This window comes from Muscardinus avellanarius (assembly GCF_963383645.1).
Source record: "Muscardinus avellanarius genome assembly, chromosome: 15".
Taxonomy (NCBI): domain Eukaryota; kingdom Metazoa; phylum Chordata; class Mammalia; order Rodentia; family Gliridae; genus Muscardinus; species Muscardinus avellanarius.
Window position 1 is genome coordinate 22812980 of NC_137801.1, and position 20494 is coordinate 22833473.

Sequence of the window (20494 nt, forward strand, 5' to 3'; positions counted from 1 at the left end):
CAGGTTGTCCTTTTTAGTCACTTTGCTGCCAACTCTTCGACCAGATGCCTGGCCTCCTTGATTGTCTTGAGTTTCACCTCAAACAACTGTCCAGTCACTTGGAGGGGACCATGATGTCCTTTTGGAGTAGAATTGAAACATCTTGCAGAGAGGATTCATCCTTGCAAAGTCCATGGGCAGCTTGGATAAGTTCTTTTGAAGGTAGCCATACCAGCTGAGGGAGTCAAGGACTTCAAAAAATGAACCTTTATTCATCATCCCCTGTCTCCAACACCTAGCCACACTGCCTTCTACTCTGGTGAGGAAGTCCACAGCTTGCACCAAGACAGGGAAGGCAGCTGAAGTTATGGCCATAAGAGCAGCCCTGTTCGTGGCTGGTTCCTGGGAGCAAGCAATAGCAACTTATGCAGATAGTGACTGATTTAAGCAGATGTAATATATAAGTAGAATATTGGAAGAACTAGAGAGCTAGGATCCGAGGTAGACCACTAGGAATTAGAATCATGGGATTCTAGAAGCTGAGCCATAAGAATCAACAGGAGGCCAGAGACTTTGTCCCTAAAGGGCATCATTGACATCACTGTCACAGCTGCTTCCAGGAACTGGAACAGTTGCCGCCCTTGTTGACTTAGATGTGTGCTGTACCTGAGGTGGGGCATGGGTGGACAGCCTCAGTTATGTGGAGGTTGAGAAAGTTAGCATTTGCCTTCCAGCTTCTCCAATGGGAGGCAGACTGCTCTTCCAAAGTGGTGTCTCCAGATGTGGGAAGTGGGTTCAGATGCCTAAGAGGGAAAGAGGAGAAACAGCTGGCCTTCCATGTCTGCAGGTTTCATGTCCATGGGATTGACCAACCACGGATCAAAAATATTCAGAGCAGGAGAAAACTTGCCTCTGTTCTGAACATTGTCTGGTGCTGTTGTGGTCTGATGCTATTGTTTTATTGGCATTGTTCCTAAACAATACCGTATAACAATTATTTTCACAACATTCACATTGTGTTAGGTATTCTAAGAAATCGGGAGATGATTTAAAGTATATGGAGGATGTGCATAGATAGGTTATGTGCAAATACTGTGCCATTTCATATAAGGGGCTTGAGCATCTATGGATTTTGGTATCCATGGGAAGTCCTGGAATCCATCTCTAACAGATGATGAGACATGATTGTAGTCACACAGTTACCTTCCTGGACCTCTGTTCCCTGTTTCTGGCCAGCTGTTCCCAGGTCTGTCCTCAGCCAGAGACTCAGATACCATGTCCTGGAGACGTTCATACGTCAGCCACAGTAGGCCATCGCACCCTCAGAATCATCTCACTCCTACCTTCTCCCAGCAAAAGCTGCCGTCCTCATCACTCTCCTCAGAGAGAAACTTTGTTATTAATAACCACAGTCACTTAGCGCTCACTATGCTTCTCTCAATTGTACAACTGTGAACCACCATGGATGATACCCCAAGAAATCAGCAGCTTTGGAGGGGGCTTAAGAGATGGTCCAGGTCTTGCCCAACATCCTCCACTTGCAGATAGGAAACGGGTCCAGAGAGGAAAGCCACTTGCTACAAGTCACACAGCTAGTTAGCACCGCAGCACCTTCTCTCCTCTTCCGGGGGACCGCCTTCTTCCCTTCCTCCTGCCACACTGGAGGCTTTGCCTGCAGTTGGAGGACACAGGCCCAGGGGGTCAGACCTGAGGCTTCTCTAGAATAGGGGCTCTCCTTCTATTCACCTTAAAAGTGCAGGTTGACTTCTGTAGTGACATATTCCCAGCTCTATAGCCCCGATTCCCCTCTCCCGCCAGAGTCCTGGCCTCAAATGCTAGAAACCCTGGTGAACCGTAACTCGGCAGAGTTTGACCAGAGTGGGAGCCAGAAGGAGGTGGTTGGTTTATCTAGAACTGAGCCTAAGCAGAGGCTGTGAGGTTATCACTCTGTTACCCTCCTACACTGACCTGAGAGCCTCAAAGAAGCACATCCTGCGCACGAGCCACAAAAGCACACATTAAACGTTACTGACCGCCCTTTGAATTTTCTGAATGTAGGACAGAAGTAAATGTAAGGATCATGCAAAATGTCGCTTAATCAAATACCATCCTCTGAGCCTTTAATCTGAACCGCTTTAAAAGGGGGTCAGAGGGACCCTTGGATTTTTCTCACCTTTCCTTTTTCACAGCCTAAATCAATATATGCAGTTGCGTCAGAAGTGGGACCTCGGGTGAGATTAGGGCTAGAATCAAAGAGCAGCTAGCTGGCTCCTCCTGATCAGTTGAGATTTTTCGAAGACTCATTTTACCCAACAACCAGATTCTGTTTATTTCTGTGTCAAAGAAGAGGTGGGGCCAGGGCCAAACAGATGCAGGAAGAGCTGACTGAGCTCTGCCACCTTTCCCCCTGCAGAACTGGACTCAGCAGCTGATTGACAGTGGACGATATGACACGCGGGAAAATTTTACAGTGGTCGTGCAGCCATTTTTTGAAACTATGGACTTGCCAAGGACCTCGGTAAAGAAAACACGCAGCGCGGATCAGTGGAGCCCCCAGATGCCCCACGGGGGCTCCATATCTCTGTAACTGCCTCTTTTTCTGCCCGGTGACCAGGAGGGCTTGCCTGACACCTCCTTCTTCGCCCCCGACTGCTTCCACTTCCACCGTAAGGCTCACGCCCATGCAGCCAGAGGCCTCTGGAAAAACATGGTAAGAACAGCTCCCCCTCCCTCACCCTTGACCTGCGTGTGCCCTGACCTTCCCACCAACCATCTCCTCCCCACTTCTCATCTCCCTGCTTCTTGGTTTAGCTGGAACCTGTGGGCCAGAAGACAAGAAATCATAATTTTGATAACAAGATTGACATCGTGTGTCCCAGCCAGGTAGAGTAAGAAACGCGGTGCTCTCAGGACAGCATCCTTTCCAGGTTCCCAGTTCTCATCTGCTTCTCAGTTCATGTCGTCCCTGTTCTGCCCACCTACCCACCCCATGGAATACTCCACGTCAGCCACCCACCATGCCCCCTCTGGTTGAACTTAGTGGGACGCTGGCCCCCTGACCCAGAGCCGTTGAGCACTCCTTGTCTTCCCACACGGCCAAGGGCTCTGGCTGGACACCACTCTTTGTGGCAGGCAGGAGGAAAGTGGTGGCCACTTTCATCTCTCCTTTTGAAGACTGGGAGCAGGGGAGAGCTTCAAGGGCAGGCGGGACAGAAGGATACCCTGTCTCCATGTAGCCACCTCCGTGACCATCTGGGGCAGATGAGAAACCAAGATGTAGAATAATTACTGGTTGGACAGAGGATGAAGGACAGGGTGATGAACTGGAAGCTGGAGCTAGGAACGCAGATGCTAACTAACCAGGAAGGGAGCAGAACCAGAGGGCTTTTCACCCATAAACTTCCAGATTGATTCTTGAAGCTGTTTTTACCCCTATGAAGCCTTCTGTTTCCAGGAGGGTCCCAGCTGGACACTGGGAAACTGTGCCAGGACTTGCATGGACCTTTGTTGTTTGGGCAGGAAAGAGCCCAGGTTGATGCAGGGCGGGATGTGCCTGGTTGCAAAGTGGAGATAGGGATTTTTATTTGCAGGAAGAGCTGCACTTTGGTGGGGTGGAGACAGAGGTGGTGGCACAGTGTCCTCAGCCAATAGGGCGGGCAGTGGAGGGAAGGCTTACATGATCCTGGGAGCCACCTGAATTATTCATTCTGTATTGATGTTGGGTTTGGATTGCAGAGAAGGCCCCAGTGCATCCTGGGAGGAAGCCCCCAGTGGTTGGCCTGCCTGAGAGGGCCTGGGCTGAGAGGATGGAGCTGGGGAGGCCAAGGGCATGTGTGTCCAGGTGGGCACTTATCACAGTTTGATAAACAGAGCAAGACAGACACATTGCAAGCATGCATCCCTTCTTCCCACAGGTCTGGCCATTTCTGAGCACCTACAAGAACAACCTGCAGGTATCAGCTCACTGGGCTGTGCAGTGGGGAGCCCCCAAGTAGGGACTGGCCCAACGGGTGGGCGTGGAAGTGGGTGAGAGCTCCGCAGGTGGCCAGATGGGATCACACTCTTATAAAGACCACTTCAGCCTTTAGATAGGATGGAGGGCAGACCAAACTCCATTGCTCATGGCATGGCATCCAACCAGTTATACCACAGCACCTGAAGACACAGGGAAAAACACGTGTCCTCACCATCTGGCAGGAGTGGAGGTGGTATGGGCTGGGGTCACTCTTCCAGGATGAGGGAAGAGTCTGACCCAGGTTGACAGATGATCTCCATGTGGCCGATATTCAAATCACCTATGCAGCCTTCTTTAGATGCCCATTTGAGGCCCCTGCCCAGGTGTAGGACCCAAGAATCTGTATAAAGCCCTCCAGAGCTGGGCATGGTGGCCCACGCTTGTAATCCCAGTACTTGAGAGGCTGAGACAGTAGGATCGCAGGTTCACAGCCAGCCTCAACTACTTAATAAAGCCCTTTGCATCTTAGACCTTGTTTCAAAATGAAGCATAAAAAATAGCCCTGGGCGTGTAACTCAGGTAGAATGTTCCTTGGTTCAATCCCCAGTACCACATACATACTCAACAAAACAAGCCCTCTGGTTATGCCTTTGCCCAGTAAGCCTGTTTGACCCCTGATATTCTGGGATTCATTGTATGTCCTTAGGGCCACGCGACCTGGCTGCCATGCCGGGAAAGAAGCCCTTCTCCTTCGCCCCCCACTTCAGGTAAGCCCCATGACATCCCAGGACCCAGGGCCCCTCCACAAGGACTTGCACAGCGAGCAGCCTGACCGCCTTCATAAGCTCCCTGCACTGTATGACTAACGCTTGCTTCCAGGCTGGGGCGAGGGTCTGCTTTGCCCCCTCCCGGAGTGTCACACCAGGGGTCCCGTGCTGCTGTCTGGCCTCAGCCTCTTGGAGCGGCGCAGATGGAGGAGCCCCGTGAGCTCCATCTTGTTCTGCAATGAAGCTCCTAGGTGGGAGGGGGTCAGGGAGTGCCACGAGAAGGCTACCTCAGTGAACCTGTGGCCCGAGGCTTGTGGTTGCTGCTGCAGCCCGGCCTGGAAGATTCCCTGAGCGCTTCAGAAGAGACTTGGGGGCAGGGAGAGGCCCCCCGTGATTATTCCTCAAGATTCTAGATCCCAGCTCAAAATGGGCCGCACATCAAGCCCTGCCCCTCATCTCTCTGGCCCAGTGCCTGTCTGGTGTGTGCGCAGGCCGCAGCCTGCCTCTCACTAAAGTGCTCAGATCCTACCATGGCCGGCCGGCCGGCCTGCCTCCCTTCCTTCCTCCTTCCTTCCTTCTTTCCGCTTCTCTCTCCTTTCTTCACCCCCTGACATAGGACCAGGGCTAGGTTGTTTGGGAAACTGCTCGCATAAACTCTGCTTCCATTCACGGCAGCAGAGACAACTGGTCAAAACTGCAGTCAAAACCTACAGGCAGGTGGAATTTCCGGTGTCGCTTAAAGCACAAAGTGCTACACTGACCGCAGCTGCTTTCCCGCAATCTCAAGCGTGTCCACTTGTCTTTCCAGTGCATGCCCTGAGGCCCGCAGATATCCAGGTGGTGGCCGCTCTGGGGGATACTCTCATTGTAAGGACCCTTGGGCCCAGGGCGGGTTGGGCGTGGCTGGGCCACTTGGGTCCCAGCCCTCCTGACACCAGGACCTGCTCTCCTGCCCTCTGACCTCTCTTGCCCCTCTGTCCTGGCCCTGTCAGTCCAAGACAGTGACTGTACTTAGATCTCTGACTACTCTCTGAAGCAGGTGTGGAGGGGAAATCTTTTTCAGGAGTGCGCTGAAATGTGTCAGCGGAGGTTTTGAACACATCAGCAGCACTTTTTAAACATAGGCAAAAATATATTCTTTTGACTTAAAATTCTCCCTGCCAGTGTGGGTGCTCTTTTTTCTTTGGATTTTGCTTTAAGGTTGGCTCAGACGCCCACATCTGTTGCTTCTTTGTGTGGGCACAGAAAGCAGCCTGGAGGCCTCAGAGGCGGGAGACGCTCTGCTCGCCTTCCCGGCAACTGGGCTCTGGTGGCTTCCTGGGAGCAAGCCTAGGGCTCCGCCAAGGCCTTACCCAGGGTCCTGCAGGGGAAGCAGAGAAATGAGAGATGATGAGGCATCTCTCCATGCAGTGGCAAATCCACAAGCTCCTCCTTCCCACTCGTAAAGAACTGGATTTGTAAAGCATGTGAGACTTCAAAATAGTCTTTACAACTATAATCCAAATTGGCCTGGATCACAAGCGTCCAGGAAGAGATGTCAAGGTCAGGGAAGGCAGGGAGCCAGGAGGGAGGTGGGAGACGCCAGCCTGCGTGTCCTGGCTCCATCTCTTGCTTTGCTCCAGCTGTGACAAGAGCCCCGGGAACCACGTCTTGGAAGCACTGCGTGTTCACAGCCTCCCTCTCCTCTGACTTGCTTTTCCTCTGTGTTTTGGTGTGTTCTCAAAGGCCGGCAATGGAATTGGCTCCAGACCAGGCAATCATTTTGATATCTTTACTCAGTACCGGGGACTGTCATTCAGGTAAAGGTAACCCTTGACCTTTTCATCTCCAGAAGTTGAGTGGGATTTGACTCATAAATGCACAATTCCCCCAGACAAGGAGTAGGCCTGGAAAGGGCTTTCAGAGGATGACCTATATATTTCTGTAACATGTGAACATATGATGGATGGAGACAGTATTTTGCTGCTGATAATCTTTTTATTTTTAAATTATGCAGAAAATGTAAATCAAGGTTCTTATCAGACTCCTGGGTCAGCAAATGCATTTGGAAATGTACACGAAAAGCACCAACCCCTGAGCCCCTCCCCACCAGCTTGCATGTATATGCGCCCATGTCGATGTTCCTGCGTCTCTATGTGTTTGTTCATGTCATTCTTCAGTCACACCTCTGCCTTTATGTATATTTACATAAACATCTGTATACAAAACTTTCCAAACCCGCACACGCTTCAGGAGGAAAAACCTGAGACAGTGTCACAACCCGAACCTGCCTACGTATGGGCACAGCATTAGGAGGGAGGTGGATGGGTGAGGCTGCTGGATGTAAGGCAGAAGCCCAGATCTGCCCTTTGAAAATAACAGATGCCACCAGACCCAGAGGCACAAGCCTGCAACCCCAATACTTGGGAGCCTGAGACAAGAGGATTGTAGAGTCAAGGCCATTGTGTTAACTTAGTGAGTAAGACTCTGTTTCAAAAGTAAAAAATAGAAAGGGCTGGAGGTGTAGCTCAGAGACAGAATGCTCCTGGGTTCAATGCCCAGTACCACAACAAAAACTTTTTTTTTAAATATGATAGGCACTGTGGCACATTCCTATAATCCCAGTACCTGGGAGGAGGATCACAGGTTTGAGGCTAGCCTTGGCAGCTTAATGAAGACACTGTTTCAAAATTTTAAAAAGGCTGGTGCTATGGCTCAGAGGTAGAATGTCCCTGGGTTCAAATCCTAGTACAAAAATTTTTAAATAAATTAAAAAATGAAAGATACTCTAGTGATAGAGGACTAGAGAAGAGAGAATAGTTCCCCTGTCAGCAGAGAAGTGAAGGTTTCCTGGAGAAGGTGGTGCCCAGTGTGTCTTGAACAATTTGCCATTGGATAAGGATGGGGTGAGACAAAACATCTCAGACACAGTAGACGAGCACAGGGCGTCCATGAGCACTGGGTATAGGGATTCTAAAGTTTCTCTCTTAGCTAATAAAGTTTGTGCTGTGTATGCTTGCAAGTAATAGGCAAAAGGCTCAGAATTTTCTGGACCAAATACAGCCACAAGAGGGCAGAGCGCTGAGAACAGCGGCCCCACGTGAACATGCCTGCTGCCTCCCTTCCTCAGGGTGAATTCCTGTGAAATGTCTGCCCCAAGGAGAGTGAGGAGGCAGGTGACCAGGACTGTGACCCTGCTGCAGTCAGAGCTGAGGAGAGTCCCACAGAGAAGGGTTTCCAGGGCAGGAGAGAGGTATCATGGCACAGCTGGTAGCCACCTGCAGGGAGGCCCCAGTGTGTCCTTAGCAGGAGGGCAGGGCCTCTTCTTCCCAAAGCTGAGGTCAGTGCCTCCCAGTCAGAGGTCCCCGAATTTCCATGTGTGCTCAGCCAGGTTGGTGGTTTCTAAGAGGCTGCATGAGACAAGGTAAAACCTTAGTGGAGAAAGAAAGAGACAAATAGACAGGCGAGAACAGGCTCAAGCAGGGCTGGCTGTAATACTGAAAACAAATGGGGTTGTAGCCGCTGTACCTGGTCTCAGAGACAGCAGTGGCCTCACTTCATGTCCTGAGGACTTAGAAAATGAAGCCGGTAGCCGGGCGTGGTGGCGCACGCGCTTGGGAGGGAGATACAGGAGGATCGCGCAGGTTCAAAGCCAGCCGCGTGCGCTGGCTTAGGAAACCCTGTTTCCAAATAAAAATGTAAAAATAGGTCTGGGAGTGTAGCTTGGAGGTAGAAGGGCTTCCAGGAACCCCAGTACCACAAAAAAAAAAAAAAAGAAGAAGAAGAAAAGAAAAAAGAAAAGAAAAGAAAACGAAGCCGGTGAATCATACAACAGGTTGGTGAGCCACACCCGGGGGAGCAGCCTGCAGAAACGAGGCAATCGATCTAACTTCAGACAGTTCAACTAGCTGGGCCCCCAGGATTCTGATGCAAATACAATTTTCTGCTAAAAGTTGCTCTCGGAAGCTATGGGAAAATCCTGCCATTGTCCTGTTTCTTCCTACTAGTGACAGGCCTGCATTCTCTTGTTCGATGTTGATGCCCCATGTTTGATGGCTGCTATTGAACACGGACCCCTTAGGACCCTTAGGACTTGCTTAGCCTTATTTGTCCTAAGTGTTTCAGAGATCTGCCCAGTGCACCTGTGTTAAAGATGGAAGCTTCAGGTCAGAGCCGGAGAGTTTCACTCACGGTAGACTAAGTGTTTATCAATGTGTGTTCCATGTAACATTGACTCCATCCTAGAGGGGAAAATCTTGTGCTTTGGGGGAATTATAATCTACTAAAGCCTTTCTCTGGGGAAGCCACATGCCTGTTAACATATTAAAGGCTCTGAGAAACTCTGCTAAAAAAAAAAAATAGAAGTTTTGTTTAACCCAGCATTTCTCTTAATCCCAGAATTTTTTCTACATTTGTAATACCTAAGGACATTCCCTGGGAAAGACTTATGTAATAGATTGATCTAAAAAAAAAGCTAATTTTTATGCTGGGAGTGGTGGCACACACTTGTAATTCCTGTGCTTGGCAGGCTGAGACAGGAGGATTACACAGGTTTGAAGCCAGCCTCAGCTACTTAGTGAAGCTCTCAGCAACTTAGTGAGACCCTGTTTCCAAATAAAATATATATTAAAAATAGGTCTGGGAGTATAGCCCAGAGGTGGAAAAGCCTCTGGGTTCCACCCCCAGTACCACCAAAAAAAAGAAAGAAAAAAAAAGAAAAAAAAAGAAAAAGAAAAAAAGTTTTTTGAGCCATGGTAGCTTCTAGAAGGGAAATAGTATGTAACTAATAATTCCAGGTAAATTAGGAGTGCAGCCTGCCTCTCTTCTACCAGGGACACAGAGGGGAAAGAGTGGGCCTTACGTAGTTAGCTGAGAAGTGGACCCTGGATTCTTGGGGAAGGGTGGCCATGAGCAGGACCAGCAGAGGGCGTTTGGCTGTGTATATTTCCAAGGCCCCTTGAACCTTGGGAGTCATACACCAGGGGACAGTTCCAGCTTTACCTAGCTCACCAGGCTGGAGGTCTTTAGAGAAGGGCTTCTCTGCTGACTTGTTTGAGATTGGTCAATGGACCAAAATAAAATGTATTTACCAAAAAGTGCATTTCTTTTTTTGTTGTTGTTAAGAGTTCAATCTAGTTACTGGAGCTTCTTCAGTAAACATTATTGAGCATCTCCTCTACTCCCTGTGGTGAGAGCAGATGAGCAGAGCCCAGCCATCGAGGTTACCGCGTCATATAAATTCTATCCCTGAATGGTCTAAGGAAGACGAGCTATTTGACAGGATCCATTTCCTGTTGTAGTTCTGATCGAAATGGCGACTTGAATAGCTCTTCTCCATATTTATTTGGATAGCTGTCTTTTCTCCTCGTAGACATTTTTACTCTAGAATGGCATCCGGGAGAGGTTTTCTTAGCCTTTGACCTTGGTCTGCCCACCGCACTTGTTTCAGCAGCAAGACGCCTTTAAACTAGAATTATAGTAGAACGTTCTCAGTGTGTTTTGTGTCTGTGTCTGTTTCTCTGTTTATGTATGTTTATTGAAGGGAAAGGGGGGCAGAGTTAGAACGTAGTGATTGGAGCTGGGCATGATGGCTCACGCTTGTAATCCCAGTGCTTGGGAGCTGAGACAGAAGGATCGCAGTTCGCAGACAGCCTCAGTGACTTAGTGAGGCTCTCCAAAACTTAGTGAGACCTTGATTCCAAATAAAGAATAAAAAAATAGGGCTGGGGGTATAGCTCGGGGTTAGAAGGCCCCTGGATTCTATCCCGAGTACCACAAGGAAAAAAAAAAGATTGGAGGGAATGTATGGATTTCTAATTTCCTTTCAAATGTAAGATGTTCTGTTTCATTGCCTTTGGTCCAAACAAAGAAGGATCAGGAACTTTTGCACCGTTGTAGAAGAACCAGAAGCACTAACAAATGGGCAAGCACTGGTCAACCTAGGTTCAGGCAGCTTATGGGAAGGGGGAGAGAGGCCTGAGGGCAGCAGTAGGGCAGAGCTTACTTCATGTCTGTCCCCCTCCCCTCTCCCCTGGGTGCTTGCTGAGACTGTGGCCAGCCTAATATGAGGAAGAGTCAGCTTCATTCCAAGCATTTCTTGAATTAAAAACAGCTATGATTGGTTGATTTCCAGCCTGTCCTTTAGAAGTCTCTACTGGTGGGCTGGACCCTAAGGCTGTAAGGCTGTGCTCTTAAAATTTACTGGCCTGGAATAACAATGCTGGGGTGGAGAAAAGAGGCACAAAAGAAAAATAACAATAAATAAACTGAAGATACTCTGCACATTGAGCAGTTTTAGTCAATAGAAAGACTTCCGGGCGGCGCATGCTTGTAATTCCAGCGCTTGGGAGGCTGAGAGAGGAGGATTGCACAGGTTCGAAGCCAGCCTCAGCTACTTAGTGAGGCTCTTAGCAACTTAATGAGACCCTGTTTCCAAATAAAGTATAGTGTAGTCTGGGAGTGTAGCCTGGAGATAGAAAAGCCCCTGGGTTCCACCCCCAGTACCATAAAAAAAAGAAAGGAAAGAAATACTTCTTGCCTCTTGCATGTTGTGCTCAACTTAAGCACGTGAAAGTGAATGAACTCTTTTAGAGCATGTCTTGAAGTTAGAAGAAATTTGATGGGGCAGAGGGAGGTCATCCTCTGAACCTCCCAGTGGAATTTACCTGACACTGGGCAGAGAAGAGCTTATCTGTGTTCTAAAGGTTTCCAGCTCAGGCTGGGTTCTAGTTACCTTTAGGAACTTAGCTAACCTCTGCGCGCCTCTGTTTTCTACTCTGTCCAGTGGAGGCAGGCACGTCTACCTCACAAGCTTTTGGGAGAGGAGCGAGAACTCATGCAGGGAATCTAGTCCCCACAGGACCCATGGTATACCCCGCACTAAAGGCTCTCCCTCCTGTGTTGGTGAAAAGAAACAACTCTCTTGCCTTCTAGTCCTGGATTTAGAGGGAAACCAACCCACTGGTGAATTTAAGGTTCTCTCAGGATGGCTTAAATACAGAGATGCGTCTGGTACACCTAGCAGGTGCTGATGGGCACAGAGGGGCGGGCGCCTCTTTTGCAAAGCTTGTGCATTAACTCAGTCTCTGCATCACTGGCTTCTCACCTCCTGCAGTTCAGGCGGGGATGGTTCCCTGGACAACGTGACCACCTTACCTAGTAAGTAACTCCCAAGGGCTAGAATGTGTCCCCTCATTCCATGTGCCTCCCAGCCAAGAAAGGGAGGAATGGCATCTCCCTCTGGGGCACCATTCAAGCAGGTGGGTGCGGAAGCCGTAGACAGGCAGCTGGAGGGAGTGGAATGAGCACTGGATTTGGAGCTTAGAGACCTGGGTCCAAGCCTGACCCTCCATGTGCCTCTAGGGTGACCTAGGGCAAGCTACCACACATGAGCCTTAGTATTTTTTCATATGGCCCAGCAGACAGAAACCCTTCACTGCGCCATGAGTTGCATAAAAATACTTTTCAAGTGAGGCGCTCTTGCTGCCGTGGTCCCCCTGTCACCCAGGCATTTCATCTGTCACCCAAGCGTTTCATCTCAGAGGGGCCCCCGCTTCTATGGGGCACTCACAACCTCCCTGCCCATCCCCAGGAAATGTGAGGGTGATGATACAGCCCGTGGTGAGGGCTCTAGGCAAGAAGAGACCTCCTGGCCTGAGCTCTCTGTGCCCTGCCCACCTTCCTCTTCCAGATATCCTCCGGGAGTTTAACAGAAACCTCATAGGCTACTCGGTGGGCACCGGAGATGCCAACGACACAAATGCCTTCCTCAACCTGGCTGTTCCTGGAGCAAAGGCTGGGTACGGCACTGGGGGTCAAAGTGGGCGTCGAGGCACATGGTCTCCCCGAGATCACAATGCTCATCTCTTCAGCAACAACTGATTTCAGAGGCCCGGGCCACTCATCCTGTAGCCATAGCAAGGAGGCTAGAGGGCTGCGGCCTTGGGAAGCGCTCCTGCAACGCTCGCCCAGATCCTGGCCTGGCTTTCCTGTGCAGCATCTTCTAAGAACTGGACTAACTGGCCAACTTAGCCACTTTTACAACTTACCCTGGCCTAATGATGCTAGAGAGGTCTGCTCTCTTCAGAGCCTTGTGAGTGGCAATTCCCCAAAACATCCAGTCCGGGAGGCCTCTAAGCAATATGTCCTCTCCCTCAGAAAGTGGAGATGCCCAGGGGCTGCTGACGCAGAAGAGCTGCTGGGCCTTGTGGGATGGTCTCTAAACGGGGCCTTCACCCAGCTCCTGGAGGCCCCAGAAGCCTGGGGATCCTGCCCCTGGCAGCTTCTGACTCAGCCATTAGAGCCTCTGCCACACTCCCTGGGTGTTGGGCGTGGCCCCCAGACATGCCCAGCCAGCCTGGGGAGGCTCCTCCTGGTAATAGGAACTGCTTAGGACAGACAGTCCCACCACTGTGTCCCAGGAGGTCACATGCTGTGATCTGTCACTTAGGGCTGATAAAAGAGAGACTCAAATGCCTGAATCCTATTCCCCCCATGACTTAGAAACTTAGGCACATACAGAATATGTACCTTCTCTCCGCCTCTTTCTAGAACAAGCATCTAGATAGGTTCACAAGAATAGCATAACATAGACTTAATAGGAGAGGAAAACGCACAGCTACTGGGGGAAACAAAGAGAAAGCAGCTGTGTCAGCGTGAGCATTTTTATAGTTATTAGGAGTGAGCATCAAACTCTCAGCTTCCTGGCAGTCGGGGAAGAGAAAGCATGCCAAGATGTTTATAGGTCTAATTGCAGGATCTATAGCAGTCTTTCAAAAGAGATGAATGGTTTCTTATCATGTGATTCTAGAGGACATTTGCATGTCAAGCCCTAGAAAGAAGATCATGAGCATGAGAGTTATTGGAAGTAACTCTGACTACACCTTTAGGAAAAACACATCATTGGCCTTTCAAAAGGTTGTTGGAATAACTCTCTAGAAGAGGCAAGTAGCTTCTGGTCTCTGAGCCTCAGGGTCTCTGCCAGCTCATGCAGTGAGGATGATATCAGGAAACCTCTAGGCCTCTTAGGAGGACAATATATATATATATATATATATATATATATATATATATATATATATATATATATATATATACACACACACACACACACACACACACACACACACACACACACAGTCATTGGTCCAGGACAAAAGAACTGATTTTCTCTTTCTCAGGGAACTTGCGAGCCAAGTCCAGATTCTGGTGCAGAGGATGAGAGATGATCAGGTAAGTCCAATTTATGGTTATTTATAAACATTAATTTTCTCCCCCACTAAAGTCCCCAAACAGAATAACCTGTCATGAAAAGCAGTGAGCCCCTCTCACCAGAGGCATCCGAGCAGAGGCAGGGAGGTTCCCTGTCCTGTGCTCTCTAGAGGACGTTACATCAATGGGGAAATGACTGTCGCTGGTCACAGAGACCTTGATAGTTCCTCCCGATGCACAAATCTGTGATCTACCATTAAACCTCTAAAATTCCTTCACCTCTGAGATTCTGGTCCTATTATTTCAAGCGGGCAAAGAAATCACAAATGGGTTGAGTGGATTTCCTAGAGCTGTGATATTTTCACTTCTTTGTTTCTGGAAAATCATCAAATGTTTTCCTTACTCTGCGTAGAGAGTCAATTTCCGTGAAGACTGGAAGGTCATCACAGTGCAGATCGGAGCCAGTGATTTATGTGACCACTGCACGGATTCGGTAATGGGGCAGGGGCAGGCCTGCTCCTTGATCCTACAGTGACCAGTAGGCCATGGAAATCCTCTAAGGAGAACCCCTAGAACCCACCCTAGGACTATCCAGGCACATGCTTGTGTGCATGCGCTCACGCGCACGCGCACACGTACTCTCCGTAACCCACAGCCCCTTCCTGGAGCCATCTTTACACCCTAGGTGGTCAGGTGGAAGATGCATGGTGCATCTCCTCTATCTTCAACCGCTTGAGAACTCAGGAGAAATTGTAGACCTCAAGTAGTTGGGAGAGGGCACTCTACTTTCTGCTCCCAAACTAAAGCTCTGGCTGATGGTTCCGGGTTTCTGGCTGGCCCCCTCTTTGACAACCATGGGTGGTCAGCTGTGAGCTAGTCAGTTGGAGGTCACAGGGAGACTCTGACCTTGGGGATGGAGCCGGAAGGGAGGCCCACAGCTGCCCACACTGCCCTCTGTCCAAACCAGCAATTCCTTTTCCTCCCTCTGGTCTCTTTCCAGAATTTGTATTCTGCAGCCAATTTTTTTGACCATCTCCGCAATGCCTTGGACATCCTGCACAGGGAGGTGGGTAAGAGCTCCCACAGCTGGTACCACTGCAGCATGGTGGAGGTGAAGGTTTGCAGGGGAAAGAATGATAGAAGTCTCCTTCCCCTGGAGAAGAGAGCCAAGGGCTTGGGCTCCTTCCCTGTCCCGAGGCTGAGGTCTACTCCCAAACAAGCCTGTTTCCATTTGGAATCAATCCAGAAGTTAGAAGAAATGAAAGCAACATGTCCCTGCATTCCTTGGAGACAGCACCCACATGGCACCAGGCTGGGCACTGCCTTCTGAGCCACGGGGTGTGTCTAGAGCAACCCCTGTCTGGTTCTGCACCCAGCCTGCTGTCATCCCCTGCAAGGAGGGAGCATTCTGACCACTGGGCGTTCTGCGGGGTGCTGAGACCCTGTGCCTTCTCCGTAGCAGAGTTAGGTCTGATTGGGCTAGCAGGAGCTGGCAAGGACAGTGGCCAGGCAAACAGGGCACCTATCTTACCAAATTTAAAACTAAGGTGTTTGGGCTCACTAAATGGCACCTGGACAGAGCTGAACTCTGAGCCTTTATTGTTCTGCTCTAGGCAGTGTGGTTCAGGTTGCAGCCATGCGGTTCTGTAAAGCATGGCCTGTAGTGTCCAAGTGTGCAGATTCCTCCTTGGAGCCCCACTCAGGGATGAACTGAGGGGGAGACCAGTAGCGAACTACCACTTCTCAGGGTCCACAGCAGCTGGAGGAGAAGGCCCTGTAGCCCCTTCTCATCGGCAGCTTTTTTTATAGGTGCCTAGAGCTCTGGTCAACCTCGTGGACTTCATGGACCCCAGCGTCGTGCGGCAGGTGGTCCTGGGGAACACAGACAGGTGCCCTGTCCAGCAGGTCAGGTAGGCAGGCGCTGGCTATCCCAGGCTGGAGATGCCCTCACCCATGGCCAGGCCCACATGCAAGGGCGATGCATCCGGATCTTTGTGACTTGGTCTGTCCATGTGTCCATGTCTATAAAAGGGGACTTTCACCTTTCTTGGAGGTCAGAGCCTTGACCCCACTGCCCTTACCAATCCCAAGGTGCCAGGTACTAGGTCTGTGATACTAGGAGTGTGTGCAGTGGGGGCTGGTGTGTAAGAAACAGTATAGACCAGACTATGAGAGAGGTCACCTGTAGGGAGGTACGCATATATGATCAAAGCCAATGGAGAACAGAGAAGAAACACACAGGATAGTTACCTCATGGGCAAGATGAGAACAGGAAGGGACCCAAGGGAACTTCAGATCAGGCATGCCTTGCTACTTAAGCTGAGTGATCAGTACATGGGATGTTTTCACTTCTTATACATACATTTATTGACTTAACAAATCACACAGAACATACTGTGCACAGGGCACTGTTCTGAGTGCTGTAGAAATAAGAACAATCCCTGACTTGGGATTTATGACTTTATGATGGTACAAAAGCCATCCCCATTAAGTAGCAACCGTACTGTAATCTTGACTTTGATCTCTTCCCGGTTGGTGGTGTGGAGCTGGATGGTGGCAGCGATTCTGGCCCCCAGTCAACCCAGGATCACAAGTGGACATGCCCCACACCCTACCGCGTTCAGCATCGCTAAGCTGTGATGTTAGGCAGGGCAGGCGTAGTGATTGCACTTTGACTTCAGATATTTTCAACTCACCATGGACTTCTAAGTGGAGGAGTGCCATTAATCTTTCTTTTAACACTAAATACATATCTATGCGAACTAACTCATCAGAAAACAAAAGGGGTCTGTGTGGCACTGAAGAGGGTGTGTGAGGTTGTGAGCCCCAAACACCTGCTCCAATGCCACAGGATACACTTTTGTTTTACTTTTAACTAAATAATTAAAAGTGCACTCGTAACCACCTAAACTCTTTTGATCAGCGTAATCTGTTGCAGGCCCATCACCTGCGGTCCAGTCCTGGAACTGTGAGAACGTGGGCTCATTCAAACTCCAGCTTCCTGGGCTGGGAGTGTGGCTCAGTGGTAGAGCACTTGCCTATCCTGCACGAAGCCCAGGGTTCAATCCCCAGCACTGGAAGAAAAATAGAGGAGAAAATTCAAACACCAGCTTCCTGCTGGGCCCTTTCTCTAGTCCCCCTAAAACCTGCAACTGAGCAGATGCCTTGGAGTCTCAAGACACCTTTGCTCCTAAATCAGGGCTTGAGTGAGCCTGGGCCGACTCTGGACTCTCCTGTCTCCCCATCTCTGTGCAGCTTTTTGTGTAACTGTGTCCTGACCCTGCGGAACAACTCCCAGGAGCTGGCCGCACTGCAGACCCTCACCCAGGCCTACCAGGTGAGACTCACTCTAAGACCACAAGCTGGGGCTGAACCCAGGAAGGGGAGAATTTCTGGGGAGAGTTGTTCAGGGCTTGATGGGAGACATCAGCCACCCCAGGCCCCTTCTTCTGCCATACCTCGCTGAGCATAATTCCCGTGGCACCCAGGTGACAAGGGTGTCATGGCCAAGCTTAACCACAATCTTGGCCAGTGGCCCTACATGCCCCTGAGACCACCAGGAGCCTCTTACCTCCAGCTCTCCCTCACTCTCCCCACTCCCAGGCAGGCCACAAAAAAGGTGGCTACAGGCCTAGGTCCCCGAGATTCCTGTGGGACTCTCTGCCCGGCACTTTAGAGACTGCAGATCACTTAAATCCCAAACCTAAATGTGACAAACCCCGTTTCCAATCTCCAGAAAGGGATTTGCCATCACAAGCATTTCTATTCTCAAGGGATGGGCTGAGTCAGCTCCCCTATCCAGGGAGATGGGGTAAGGGACATTGCCCACAGCACATACACACCCTGCCCTTACCCTGCGTGTGTGTGTGTGTGTTCATCTCCAGGACAACATACAAGACCTGGTGGAGTCTGGCCGCTATGACACGCGGGAGGACTTCACCGTGGTGCTACAACCCTTCTTCTACCACGTCCAGGTCCCTGTCCTGGAGGTACGCTCCTTGCCGCTACTGCAGGCTCAGGGGGTAGCCTATGTGGACGCCCTTAGAGGACAGTGAAGGCAGAGACGCCACATGCTTCTCCAGGCTTGTGGATGAAGTGGGAAAGACCCAGAGAGCTCTCCAGACACTGTTCCAACAGGCCTTTGAACGTCTGAGCCGTGCTCCCCGAGGCAGCCTGGTGCCAGAGTCCCCAGAGCAACTGAGAACGGCCTCGACCGCCCTGAACACCCACCACACACCAGGCGCTGTGCTTCCCTTAGATAAAACCACCCTGCCTGCCCCTGGGGGGGATTCTCATCCCCCTGTAACAGAGGGCCAGAGATGTGTACCCTTCCCCGAGTCAGACAGGATATAAGGGACAGAGAAGCAAGATGCAAAGATATCTAAGTCCACATCCTTAACTCTCTGCTGTCTCTCGGAGAGTTATAAGAGACAGTTCTGCTATCATCTCCTCCCCCAATCGTGTCTCTGCCTGGCACTTCCAATAGATCTGTGAGTGAGCTAAGGGTTCCACCCACGGGGCCTCTTGTAACTGGAGAGAAGCCAGAAGAGAATGGCTTTGTGCTCACTAGTGCCCCAGAGAGAAGAGCTGGAGCCAGGTGACAGCCCGCAGTGGTGCCCGCTTTGCCCAGGCCTGTCCAGGGCTCGGCTCCCTCCTCCCTACTACGACCACCCGGAGCAGTGAGTCGACACCAGGTCGTAGCCTTTCTCACCCAGCTGGTCAAGACTCCCCAGAGACTGGAAGCTCATGCCCTCACCCACGGCTCGGGCCAGGGCATGGTACAAATGTGCCCCAAAATAAATGTAGGACTTTTTTTTTAAACTCGAGGGAAAATTGTGGAGCCAGAAATGGGGTGAGACTTGGGATCACTCACAGCTAGTCAGCCCAGGGATTGCTCTCATCTGCTTAAGCGGAGCAGGCCCTAGAAGGATGACAACCTGGAGCACTCCCAGGAGGAGGAGGGCACTGTGACATCAGTCCCAGTTTAGCCAGTAGATGATGGCTCCCTGTAACCCAAAAGGGTCTTGAGGAAGTGTATTTTTTTTTCTTTCAGGATGGGCGTCTAGATACATCCTTCTTTGCCCCAGACTGTATCCAACCAAATCAGAAATTCCATTCCCAGCTCGCCAGAGCCCTTTGGGTCAATATGGTAAGATAAGAGTGTGTCCCTGGAACTCTAATCTAGCACCAGCTCCTATAGGAAGGGGCCAGGCCCAGCTTCCACTACACAATGTCTTCTGTGTTCAGAACTGTCGAAACAGGTGCTCTCTTCATAAAAGCCAGGCAGAAACTCCACGGTTATTCAACATTTTCCATGTGCCAGCACCTGTGCTAAGCGGTTTAAGCCATGTGATTTCATTTAGCCCCTCCGTTGCCCTGCAAGAGAAGCTGAATCCCAGGGGAGCTGAGGGTCTTGCTCAGGATCCTGGCAGAGCCAGGAGTGGACTTCCGGCCCCAGAAATCAAGTTCTGAGCCTTCTCCACTGTAGGAGGCCACCAGGGAATGTCTACTTCCATGGGAATAAATAAGTACATCTTTCTCTTTTCTTCTCTCATCAGTTTGAACCACTGGGAAATAAAACACAAACCCTGGACCTGGCAGCAGATATCCCCCTGTTCTGCCCAACCCAGGTATGAGGGAGGCCTGTTTTGTTCTTCTCTAGAAACCAGAGCTCGGACCTGCCTTTGCCCGCATCTCCAGGCCTGGCTTCCTTGTTTCCCTGAGCTGGCTCAGGCCAGGCAGGAAGGCACAGGAGCAGCGGGGCCCATGCAGAGGGAGTTGACCAGGAGCCATAAGGGGTTTTTAAGAAGGTGGACAGAAGCCTGGAGGAGAGTATGAAGGCTTGATTTGACAGTGGTGTTTGGGGTGGACAGGAACATGTGGCTGCAGATAGGAGGGCCCAGCAAGGGCCCAAGCAGGCTCAGAAGCAGCCATCAGAGAGCATAGAGCCTGAAGGGGGCTTCTGACAAGCAGAGGGTCACAGAAGCAGCAAAGGGGAGAGGCAAGCTGTGCGCAGGAGGGCGGAGGAGGATCAGCCTCCTGCGATCTGTGAGGATCAGCTTGGAGCTCCTTTTAAGGAGGGATAAGTAAGCGGTTGTTAACTTGATTTTAGGCCTAGGGTGGGGGCAGGTTCACATTCCCATTCAGCTCCAGTTTCTAGGTCCTGTCTTATGGCTTCTAACCAAATAAGGCCAAGGCCAGAGAGCCCTCAATGGCAATAAAAGCACAAGGCCTGACCTAAGCCAGAGGCTGCACCAACCTCTCTCACCCACCCAGCTGCCCAGGGCCTGGGAGTGGGCCTGCAGCTCCCCTGTGTGTCTGCCGGGTCGCCTAAGAGCGGGGATACCCCTGCCCAAGCTTGCTGGGACATACCACCAGCCTCACCAGGAGAGCCAGAATGGCAGGAAGGAGGAGACAGGAAGTAACAAAAGTGGTAGCAGAGGCCTTGGTTGCTCAGAGCAAAGGCGAGAGGACGATCATGGAGGAACCAGTGCCACACAGATACAGAGGGCCAGCCAGACGAGGTCCCCAGGAGCCAGGCGTCAGCCCTTTAATTTCCAGATCCTGAGGATGTCCAGGGGTTCCAGGGAGGGGTCAGGGCAAC

The 20494-nt window shown here is 50.7% G+C and overlaps 1 protein-coding gene across 1 annotated transcript in view; it reads left to right on the forward strand.

Annotated features, from left to right (window-relative positions):
- LOC308273937 (phospholipase B1, membrane-associated-like) overlaps window positions 1-20494 on the forward strand; it is a gene marked incomplete at both ends in the record, with an annotated part of 150002 nt that overhangs the window by 91477 nt on the left and 38031 nt on the right. Inside the window, 19 exons of the mRNA XM_080711344.1 lie at window positions 1216-1285; window positions 1798-1877; window positions 2393-2497; window positions 2594-2689; window positions 2791-2862; window positions 3894-3932; window positions 4641-4701; window positions 5510-5568; window positions 6427-6500; window positions 11795-11838; window positions 12371-12479; window positions 13860-13911; window positions 14303-14383; window positions 14891-14956; window positions 15700-15800; window positions 17146-17227; window positions 17775-17879; window positions 18944-19039; window positions 19449-19520. Of these exons, the coding sequence (XP_080567470.1) occupies window positions 1216-1285; window positions 1798-1877; window positions 2393-2497; window positions 2594-2689; window positions 2791-2862; window positions 3894-3932; window positions 4641-4701; window positions 5510-5568; window positions 6427-6500; window positions 11795-11838; window positions 12371-12479; window positions 13860-13911; window positions 14303-14383; window positions 14891-14956; window positions 15700-15800; window positions 17146-17227; window positions 17775-17879; window positions 18944-19039; window positions 19449-19520 (1464 nt within the window). The remainder of the gene's footprint in view (window positions 1-1215; window positions 1286-1797; window positions 1878-2392; window positions 2498-2593; window positions 2690-2790; window positions 2863-3893; window positions 3933-4640; window positions 4702-5509; window positions 5569-6426; window positions 6501-11794; window positions 11839-12370; window positions 12480-13859; window positions 13912-14302; window positions 14384-14890; window positions 14957-15699; window positions 15801-17145; window positions 17228-17774; window positions 17880-18943; window positions 19040-19448; window positions 19521-20494) is intronic.